Source organism: Puntigrus tetrazona, chromosome 20 (assembly GCF_018831695.1).
Source record: "Puntigrus tetrazona isolate hp1 chromosome 20, ASM1883169v1, whole genome shotgun sequence".
Lineage (NCBI taxonomy): Eukaryota > Metazoa > Chordata > Actinopteri > Cypriniformes > Cyprinidae > Puntigrus > Puntigrus tetrazona.
In genome coordinates this window covers 3,523,875-3,535,845 of record NC_056718.1, presented here as the reverse complement: position 1 = coordinate 3,535,845, position 11,971 = coordinate 3,523,875, and the positions used below count along the sequence as shown (strand labels likewise).

Genomic DNA, 11,971 nt, shown 5'->3' with positions numbered 1-11,971 from the left:
AAAAATAAATCATTTTGTGTTTTGTAAGGCCATTATGAATGGTTTATTTAGGTGTTTAACACTACACACAAAAGCAGTATTTATTCTGGCACATTGTGCAAAAGCCTAGAATTTATAATTATATTTTATGATCAAGTTTGTAACAATTCTTAAGAGCCCAACCTCAAAAAACTATTTTAGAATTTAAGGTTGTGATTTAGTAACATCCTAAACTAGTTCTTCTACTGGCCGTTGTTGCTGAACATTATGTTTTTATAAAATGTGAGCTTGTGTGTGTAGATCATTCAAGTGTTGTGCTTAGTATTGTTTTTAGCTTGTGTCACTAACAGTTTCTAAGTTGTAATGAAGATGTTGTAATCACAAAACATTGTGTATATCATGTTTATTTAAATTTATGATCTTTTATCTTTATGTATAACTAAATTTGCCACTTTTATGTAATTAATGGTGATGATCTGTTTATTGTTAAAATAGTTCCTCATTTTCCAACTTAAAATAAAGCTATGGGAAATAAAGTGCTGTGGCAAATGCAGTGCACATGCCAAGGTGTATTTATTTTCATAATAAATAAAAAGAATAAAGCAAGAATAAAAAAATAAATCATAACTATTGTTGGAGGATCAAGTTATTATTTTTATTATAAAAGAAAACAAGTAGAATATTAAAAGAGAGAATGCTGTGTTGTATGGTAAATAATGATGAAAAAAAGAAACATTTTGTTTAAAATAAAACATAATTTAATTATTTTTAGTATTACCACAAAAAAAGATAATAATGATCAGAGTTATGTATGCTTATTTGTTCAACTTATCAGAGAAGAACGTATTGATATTTTTAAAAGACTGAAGATTGTGACAATTCACTACCAGTGAATTAGCAAGTTAAATCATGTGCTCATTTAAATTATAAAAGTAAAAGAGCAAATAGTTGTTGTGTTGGGCACCCATACTTGAAATTTCCTTAGAGTTCCCAAATCACCAGTTACATTCTAAATTCTGCACTATATTAACTGTATTCAAACATTTAGAGGCCTTATTTATAAAGCGCGTGTGTACGCTTAATGCTTCCATGCTCATAATTATAAAAAACATCTTTGACGTGGAAATAAATTTAGCGCAAGATCAATTGCAATTCATACATTTCACATCTGAAAGAGAGTGCACTCGTTTTCCATTCTTATATTCATGTACATCATGAAAAATCAGTCTCCATAAAGTTGGTCAGCAGGAAAGCATGAAGTGCTTTAACACTTCCTGGTATACGGCTGCGTTGACCTTGGACCTCAGAAAACACATTGGAACAACACCAGCAGATGACATGGCACCCCAAACCATCATTGACTTTGTAAACTTTACACTGGACCTGAACCTGGATTCTGTGCCTCTGCTCTCTTCTTCCAGACTTTGGGACCCAGATTTCCAAAAGAAATGCAAAGTTTACTTTTATCAGAGAACATAACTTTGGACAAGAGTATTCAAGAGTGGCTTGACACAAGGAATGCGACAGCTGAAACCGATGTCATGTGTATAGTGGTTCTTGAAGACTCCAGCTGCAGTCCACTCTTTTGTGAATCTCCTTCCTTGTACAAGGTGTCAATGGTTGTCTTTTGGACAACTGTCACATCAGCAGTCTTCCTCATGATTGTGTAGCCTACAGAACTAGACTGAGAGATAATTTAAAGGCCTGTAGGTGATTTCAGTTATTTAGAAGATTAGAGTGTGGCACCAGGTTTCTTCAATATTGAGTCTTTTCACAATGTTCTAATTTTCTGAGATACTGAATTTGGGGTTTTCATTAGTTGTCAGTTATAATCATCAAAATTTAAACATAAACATATGAAATATATTGAAATATGTGTGAAATGAATGAATATAATATGCAAGTTTCACTTTTTGAATGGAACTAGTGAAATAAATAAACTTTTTGATGATATTTTAATTATATACCCAGCACCTGTATATTAAACACGGGGTTTGTTCGTATGTGTTTCTTTAGTACGCATCCTCAAATCTGCACACACTCACACAGCACACGCTTCTTCAGCATGCACTTTTCTCCGGTAAAATTTTAAAATAAAGAGACATTTCATTTCACCGACATTTCAAAGAGACTGTTTATTTGTCTCTTTCTTAAATAACTACCTATAATTAATATATAATCGAGAACAAATATTGTCATTTCAGAGATATTTCACCAGTCTAACTGAAAATATTGTTTACGGACCAAAAGAGAGAAGCACATCATCGTTAAGTGGTAGAAATTTATGTAATCCTTATCAAATAAATGTTATTCACTTTTAATGTATGTAAAAAAAAATACATTTTAACCCCAATATTTAATTGAAGTCATTGTTATTTGGCGCTAAGAAACTTATCTGGGTTATATGGGATGGTGGTTAATCTTATATTAACGGATAATAGATCTATTAGATCTATTTTAATACTCACTGTGATGATTAAATGTACTCTGATTATCTTTAATGATTAGACAATAGTTTAAAACAAGACATGGTTTGTAGTACTGATTATTGAGGCCCATATCCGTCTGTCTTTCATGCTTTCAAGGTGCCTGATGATTAGGCTACCAACCTACAGCAGCAGTATCAGAGTAAAGAGTTTAGGAGAACGTTCTGATCTGCGGAAAAGACTCTGAAGTACCTCTGGTCTTAAATTTACTTTAAAATGGATGTCGTACCAATATTATACCCTGTACCGCTTTGACCAACTACTGTTTTTTTTTTGCTAAACTTTCAATGTTGTTACGAAAAATTATGAAGCTGATTGGTTGATTCTTGTCACATGATCCACAGTGTGCTTAAGGCATTCTGAAAAGTTGAAATGTTTTTTATCACGATGCGGAGCGTTGCGACACGTCAATTCTATTATAAGCGCAAACCGCCGTAGCTACATTTGAAATAGTTAAGCGGATTCCAAAATCCCCACCCCCACTACCAAAAGTTGGCACCCTGAAGCATATTCATACTGGATTTCCTTAGCTAATTTACATGTTCACACACGTTTTTCACAAGACCAGATGTGAGTAACAAAAATGTACACATTTTTAGCTACTGGAAAGTTTGATTTATTTGATTGAATTGGTTAATCTGATTTATATATTTTTGATAAGAAACACACCTTTAAAAACAGTTTAATAAGCAAAAAAATGTTTTTGCTGTCTGCCCAAACATCTTCATTGCATTTCCATATGATATCTCGGTGAGTTTCTTTCCATATGACTGGTAATGAAAGTACTAAAAGGAATTTGAGTTACACTTCCACTAACCTCTATATGAACTTTCCAGCTGACACTAATTGAGAGGAGACTCGTGTATGGGTGTGAATGTACCAGTGTATTTTCCATTGAGGGAGTTCCATTTATTTTGAATTAGCTTTGGTTGTTACTGGTTTGTGATTTGAAACACAAAGCTGGACTGCAGACAGGGATTTCACATACTCCTGTTAGTGTTGATGACTCTCTACATTTAATCTTTTAACTTCCTAAATGAAAATAAATTGTTCCCTTTTTTAATCAATCCAATACCTGCTATTACACTATTAGTATCACAAAACATTAGTTTTAAAAGAACTAATTAAATTACACTGACATTGAAAACAATTAACAGAAATAGCTTAATCTATATTTTTGTTCATTTTGAACCAATTTTAACAACTATGATAACACAAGATATAAATTCTGGATTTCCCGTCTTGTAATGTGGAATGTGATGATTCTTCCAGATGGCATATTATTCTCACTAGATTGATAGTCAAATACAGCTCGCAGTGTATTCACCAGCTAACAGTGTCAAACTGTTTCTTACACTGAAGCATAACTTGTAAGAACTAAAACAAGCAAACTCTAAGTGGAAAATGGAGGGGAATGGTAATAGGAGTCTGTCTGGAGAAAATATGACTGTTCAACATCTGGATAATATTTTAACTGATCTGGTTTCAAATAAATGCAGATGGAATATCTAAGACCCACATTTGTTTTAATTTGTTCCTTTTGTTTCTCTCACCTTTAGATTGGTTTCAAATAATGCCTGGTATCTTTATGCCAACACCTGTTTATATATTCTGTAAAAGTCCTGGATTTTAGTATATTGTCAGTTTATGCTCTGCAATTTACCCTGGAATATAGTTATGAGGAAGTAATATTTCACAGCTGTATATTGGCAGTGGCGTAAGGTAGATAATTATTTGTCTCATGAGAAAACATGTTCTCACAATCAGATGGTAGAATGCAAATTTACATGGCGTAAATGTTTAAAGGAGTTCTCTAGTGATGCTGATAAAGGTCTGATAAACTCCTGACACCCCTTTCTCTCTTCCTGTTTGCTTCCTGTCTGCTCTTCACTGTTCTATAATAAATGCCAAAAATAGAACTTTAACAAAGCATATACGTAATATATATGCTTTGTTAAAGTTCATGCTAAAGTAAATAGCTTATCCTCCTTGTGAAGAGTGCCAATGATTGTCTTCTGGACAACTGTCAGATCTTCCTTATGATTGGGTAGCCTAGTGAAATAAGCTGATTAGTTCATTGGCATGTCACCATATTCTAATTTGAGATCATGAATTGGTGGGTTTTTGTTAAATTTGAGCCTAAATCATTACAATTAAAAGTAAAGTTTTAAAATCTGAGTTTATTTACTGAAATAAATTAACTTTTCCATGACACTCTAATTTATTGAGATGCACCTCTAAGCACATAAAAGTACATTGAAAGTATATTTTTACTTTAAAAGAAGTGGCATACTTAACTTTTTTTGTAGAAAATTTGCCTGTCTTTGGATTGTGGGGGAAAATTCCTGAAACCCATGATAACTAAGGAGGAACATGGGGACTCTGCTACAATAATATGTGAGCAGCATGATTAATGAAAAACAAAAAGTCACTGAAATAAGGCCATAAAATACAAAAAATATTTGTTCACAAGAACTGGATGTAGTATAGTTGATGGAATTTTTTTTTTCCTGAATACTGAATACTGTGTTTTTAGAGGTAGAAGAAATTCCAAAAAGTCCAAGGATGAGACTAGATGCATACGTGCACCTTCCTATAGGATTTGCAGTTTATGGTAGGCTCAAAATTACCCTACTTAATTGAAGGATTATGTGAATATATCTCTGAGAGCTCACTGTCCAATTATAATCAGTCTCAGTGCTTTGGTTTCATACCTCCTGGAAGTCTGATCACACTTACAATCAGAGGGAAAACACAGCTGCCACAGTGAGCCCTTGAGCTTATTTGGCACCCTTACATGCCCTTGAGTTGGCTAAAGCAATGAGTAAAAAAATCCAATAAATGTAACTGGTGAACAGTAATAGCAGCTGATGTAATTGATTTAATTTAATTAATTCATGGTGTTTCCAAACCTTTTTGTCCTTAAGGCTCTTTTGTCTCTCTATATTCCCAGGAAACCACCTATATTTTTTCTGAATACCTATGTTTTCTTTCTTTTTTTTTTTTTTTTTTTTGCATTTATATTTGACCTCAAAACATATAAGCTCTCAAAATCATCCTGCAAAATCTAGCATGAATTGGAAACGACTTAATAAAACAATAAGGACTATAATTCTTTACAGTTTACTTAAATTAAACAACACATTTTAAAGTCATATAATTTGAAAATTAATCATGTTAAAATATCATATTTATGTTTAAATATGTATCTGGGGAATTTCACTGCAGCATAAATCACACAATATGGTTTTCACACTCAGGAGTTCTGGAATAAAACCTGTGGAAAATAATTGTGCAATATATTAGTGTTATCTCCAAGGAAACTGGACTGGCTCTTAAAACAGTCATCATTTCCAAAACATTTGTCTCTTTGAAATGCAGCTGTCTTTATAAGTAATGTCCAGTTTTGGCTTAGTGAGTGTACATACTCCAAACACAACACTGAACATTTAATGTGGTTCTGCAGTAGGTTACTATGACAACAGGAGAAGTGTTTCAGGACTTAAAGAGCTCTTAAAGAGATCTTTACTCTGGCTGGAAGACACTTCATGACTCTTAGACTTAATTATATAATTTAGCCTATAAAAATGTTGCCCATTGGTTTTGTCAAATAACAAATCCTTTTTTAACAAGTCATCTAACAAGTCATTTTTTTAACATTTGTTCCTTATGTTGATTAATATTGTTACTGATTTTTAACTGTTCTTCTTCAGTCTTCCTACTTTAAAAACAACAGCAACTCATGTTCTTATTAGTATTTCAGTATAAAATTTATAAAATCCATTTGATTTGTAAACGTAAACTTTAAAATCATGTTTTTCTCCAGATATTTTTAACAGAATCATTTATAGACAAAATGTTAATAAACAGTTTTAATTTTTCTTAAATTTCCATGGTTAAATGTCATGTCTTATTAAAAACTCTCAATCTGAAGAAAACGTCTGCATCAAACTTTAATTTTGAATACCTGGCACTGAAAGTAAAGTATTTAAAGACCACTGTTTTAAGATAAACCCTCAGCAAAATAGCGCCATCTGGTGAATTTTTTTAGTTTCATCAATAAATTCACTTAGTTATTCAAAACATACAGCACATAAAAACAGTAATCAACATCATCAACAAAATAATAAAATAATAATACAAAAAATAAGAGGGCTATAATATTAACATTCAAGCAAGCTATTTTTTTATTTCTTTAAGGAAGACAGAGAATTTAGTTTACAGGTTGTGAATTTGCATTTATAAAAGTTAAATTTGTTAAGAGAAAATTTTAAATAACAATAAAACATTTTTATTGTGTTGGGAATAAGTAAAAATTTCCAATGCATAATGTTTTCTCGGATAAATTAAAATTGAGTTAAATCAATGGGAGTTTTACTTTCTTTGTAAAATAAAGAGAGCTCCCAAAACTGTAGCACATGTTTGGGGGGTTAGGTATTTAACTTTTGGAGAGAAATTAGTGTGATTGTTAACAACTTGACTTAACCAAAAACAAACCTTTTTACCAAACCAATTGTCATAAAACATAAACATACATAAAATCTTCATGGAAAAATAAATGTCATTATATGCTTTATTTAAAAAATCATTTATTTACAAAGACAGTGTTTTCACTATAAAAAAAATCAAAACAAAAAAACTCTGTGGTTAAATAACAGTAATTTTCTGGTAGCAAGGGTGCCAGTAATTAACTGTTTTTATTTTGTTTGGCTTTTTTTTACAGATTAATGCCGTAAATTAATTAGTGTATTGCTGTTAATTTACTTTTAATGCTGTTTAATGTCTAACATCTTTAACCCTTTAAACTCCACAACAAAATCCTCAGTTTTAAATAAACACACATAATGTGTGCACACTACAGAGTGTTAAACTAACACTAAATGAGTAAAGTTAATGAGATAATTATGTGGTTAATTAAGTGATGATTGAGCATTTGTGATTAATAGTTGCTGTTAACAAACAAAATCAATAAATAAAAGAGAAACACAAGAACTACAACTGCCTTCAGACACAGATGAAATCAGTTGAAATAAAGACATTAAATCACTTAAGATCTGATTTAACAACTCCTAAATCAGCATTAACAGCTTCACACATTACTTACCAGACTGATGCTATTTCTGTTGTTGAAATAGTGCTGCGAATTAACAGATTTATGTGTGATTGATATTCTCATTTTTGAGCACTACCATGATGGAGATCAATATTAAATTTAGTTGGGTTTTTGAAACTTGACTTTTAAATATTAGTGTTTCTTTGGCTGCTGTAAACATGTTTTAAAACATTAGTTATGACAAAATAAATCTGGTAAATATTAGTTGTTTTGCTGGTGATGTAACCATCACTAAACACCATATTCACATATATTTTCCTTACAAAAGTGATGTTGTAATAATAGCCTGCTCTTTTTTTGACCTAGTGTGTTATGCATTACTGTTAAAAACATCACTGACAAATAAAAATTGCATTTATTTACACTGCAATGCGTGCTGGGAGCCATGGGTGAAGTTGGTACTGTGCTTGCACCCAGGATACATTGCACAATGAAGTTTTGGGTGTAGGGTGTGATTTGCACACAGTGACTGTGTGGACTCTGAACACTGACAATTCACAGAACTGCAGGTTACTTTCTCACAAACAACAATTATTGCCCCGAATGCATTGATTTTCACAGGATTTTACCATTGTAATGAAATAACTGTAAAATTACCATATTATGACAGTAAAATTCAGTGTAGCCTTGAACTTTATTAAACACCTAGACATCTATAGTAATTTGTATATCAAGATGTGTTATGCTATGTTTGACAGCAAAACTCTGTTCTAATACCCTTTAATAATTCAATTCAATTTAGTGCATTTTCTATTTGATAGCAATTCACACTGATATAGCTTTCTTAGTTTTTTCTGAAGCCTTGAATTTACAATTACAATCAGTCTGTTTTTTACATTAGCATTGCCAATTGTAATGGCTTTCATGTCCATGTAGTCATTTAAAGGGTAAGGAACTGTATTGCAATTAAAAACTAGTCTTAATGGTCTGATATTCCCATCTATTGACCCCCTGACAATTAATTTTTTCTTTAATCTTTTTCTTTAATAAAGTTTGTATTAATTTTGTACTTAATGTGTTTTTGGACTTCTTGGTACATTTTACCATACAAAGTAGGAAAGCTGAATTAAACTATTCTAATATTTTGTGAGAACAGCACGTCACATTTCAAAGAAGAATACTCCTTTCAGCTGTCAATGAGTTTGCAGTGAGTGTAATGTATTTAAAATGAAAAATAAAAACATCAGACACTAAACTCAAATGTTAGAAGAACAGTTTAATCATACATAGTCACAATTCTGTTTCAAAAAAAAAAAAAGTTATTTTCTCATCTAACATCTGGAAATGTACATAAGGCCACCTGAAAATGTACATGACTTTGACAGTGTGACAAAACTCATATGTTCATATTTATATAATTGACAATATCTTACAATTACTTTGCTTACAAGTTAGTGGCTGCTCCAAAATACAGCACTCCTTTATACAAAAATAATTCTTGCCCTGTCCTGTGAAATTTCCATGGCAGCAGGTAGAACCAAAGACAGCCCCATGTTTGTTTGTTTTTTTTTTAATTCATAAATTTGTAGTTATTTTATTCAACTGCCACATGTCAAAATGACCATGTTAACAGAAGTTGTCATTGCTCCAGGTACATAAAGAGGCTGACCTTTTCCAAGAACTGATTAAAAACAAAACCATCTTGAGATTGTGACGCATAAAAAGTGTTTTTTTGCTTTTGTTTTTAAAATAACGCTTGTTCCAAGAAAACTGTATACATTATATTCAAAGGGAAAGGAGTGATGAATATTACACATCAAAATGCACATTTTTGATTTTTCTTCCCCAAAAGTGTAAAAGACATTCCATTTACAGCGTTAACGTTTACAAATGTACAACTGTACAGACAAAATAAAAGCAAATCACTATGCAATTTAGCAAGGCCTGTCCAACATCACGACTAGATTTTCTTCTATTTAACTAATAAACTTACACTTAATAACTCCACATATACTACATGTATTCTACATTTATTCATATGAAGCAAAGGAACAAAAGCCATTAATATATTAGCCATACAGAAAAACTGTGCAGCAGAAGACGGCAACCCAAGTCCATTGTCTGAAAAGTATACTTTTGCACATTCTCAATCTACACTTCTGAATGCTGCACATTTGCTCCTACCCCGCAATGTCTCACGTTCATGAAATCAAATCTGTCCTACTTGCTCCAAAGCCAAACGTCCTTGGATGACTCCAAGGACAGGGACATCACCTACCAACTTCGCCTGCCCATGAGAGCATCATCTATAACCCAACTGCCGTCTTCCCCACACCCCAAAAAACAGCAACAATTTAATATTTGTACTTGTACATGAAGATGCTATACATTTTGCCTAAGCTATTACAATGTAAAGAGATGATAATCAGTCCATCCATACCATTTCTAGGGCAGTGTTCAAAAAACAAAAACAAAAAAAAAAACAACTACAACAGATGTTTCACAAACATGATGACAAAAAAAATTATTTCATTAAAACATTAAATCCAGACACAGCATGCCAAATCTCTCTACTTCCTGCACACCTTGCATACCTCCCACGCACCCTAAAATAAAAAAATAAAAAAATCCATATTTTTTCCATAACTAATATCTGGGTACAATGGCAGATGCACTGGTGTCCTTAAAATTCATTCGAAACAAGACAATAAGTGTGCAACAGACTTGGTCAGTGGGATGTATAGTACACTGCAAACACAAGCTTTAAAAAAAACAAAAAAGAAACAAACAAAAAGCAGTTAATCAAATACCGTGCGCATATGATTCAGGAAAAGAACAAAATAGATGGAAACTGAAGCCACTTCAAAAAGAAAAGCTGTATGATTGGTTGAGAATGTATCTTAACGCAACTAACTCAATGGCACGGCAGATAAAAGTGCTCACCTACAAGCAAGACTTTTTATGATCAAGCTGACTGGTTCATTATTTTTCATCAGCAGCTTTGGCATGTGTACCATCAGGCTAAAACAGGGCTTAAATGTACCACTATTTGTGAATGTGCCATCAAGAAGTATGGATATAAAAACAACCAAAAAAAACCCAAAAAAAACAAAAAGAGACTATAAAGTTAATTTAAAAAGGATCACTCAGTTTGGCCTTATAAAGTCACTTGCTGGTGTATATTGTAAGAACTGTAAATTTTCGGCAAACATTTTTTCTACAGAGAATGTACAAGGTAAAAAAATGTACAAGATATATACTAGAAAAGAAAGAAGGAAACAGTCAGTTACATCAATTACATCATGAACAAGGGTGTTGTGCTTTACCCAGGAAACAGCTTATAGACCATGCACTCTCGAGTGGGGGGTGGTGGAGGTAACAATGGGGACTTCACCAGGAATTGCATCAGCGACTCATCAGACGTCTCAGCATTAGGTGAGGCCAACTTCTATTCTTTTCCTTTTCTTTGGGTAAATCCCCTTGGGTATGAACTCCATGGGAGGAGATGCCCATAACAGATGTGGTTTTGAGGGAAAGGGACATGGGTTGGATGGGAGGCTCTTACATTAGGCCATTGGTGGGGCCCCCAATAGGACCTAGGTCTGATCCACTCTTCATGTAGTACTTCTCCAACTTAGCCAGGATGTGTTTTCCATATGTGTATTTACGGAGAGTGGCAATATGAGGCCGAATCTAAAATTGAAACAGCAATGGTTTAAAAATACTGCCAGTGATGACTGCATTATTTTAATTATGCAACAGCATTCTGTGCTTATACCTTGTGCATGATGATCTTGCGCTGGGCAGGTTCAGCCATGTCAATCATTCTTTGCACTACATAATTTGCATACTGGTCCTTCATCATGGTGTAGAGGGCACTATGAGGGCCATCCTTCTGACAGCAGACTTCATCGATCAGCAGTGCTCTCTCCGCACGGGAAGAATGAATCACACACTTCTCTACAACATTACTACAAGAGACAAACAAAATAACAGAAAAAAATTTAGATGACCAAAAGACACTCTTAAAATTTCTGGCCGAATTGTTCTAAAAACTGTCAGGTACAGTTCCAGTTGTGTCTCCGTTGTGTAAACGTTCTCGGCCTAAAATTCTTTGCATGGTTAGAAAATCGTGCTGAACCATGCTGGTAGAGTGAGCAACGTTGCCAATCAGGATCTGATACTGTGCCTGGCAGCAAGTTTCTCCATAGCTTGCTAAGTGCGCTATTTTGAGCAATGTAAACTCAAATTAGTAATAAAATCTAACAAAAATTTTCTAACCATCCTCCATAAAGCAGTGGTTGTTTACACTTCATATAATATGTAAACATCTGTGTTACCACAGTAACAACTAAATAGAACATTTGATCAGTGGAAAACAATGCCATAACTGTACCAGCTTGGATCGGTGTGGAATAGAATGGTTATGCAAAGAGAACGGTTCAGCTCGAGG

General features: G+C 33.1%; 1 protein-coding gene across 5 annotated transcripts in view; it reads right to left on the bottom strand.

The window, feature by feature from the left end:
• Positions 1 to 8,774: 8,774 nt before the first annotated feature.
• pum2 (pumilio RNA-binding family member 2) overlaps positions 8,775 to 11,971 on the bottom strand; it is a 44,282-nt gene continuing 41,085 nt past the window's right edge. For all 5 annotated transcript variants that reach the window (XM_043219564.1, XM_043219567.1, XM_043219565.1 and 2 more), the window contains 2 exons: positions 11,297 to 11,489; positions 8,775 to 11,211 (listed from right to left, as the gene is read on the bottom strand). In XM_043219564.1, coding sequence (XP_043075499.1) covers positions 11,080 to 11,211; positions 11,297 to 11,489 — 325 coding nt within the window. In that variant the 3' untranslated portion in view covers positions 8,775 to 11,079. The remainder of the gene's footprint in view (positions 11,212 to 11,296; positions 11,490 to 11,971) is intronic.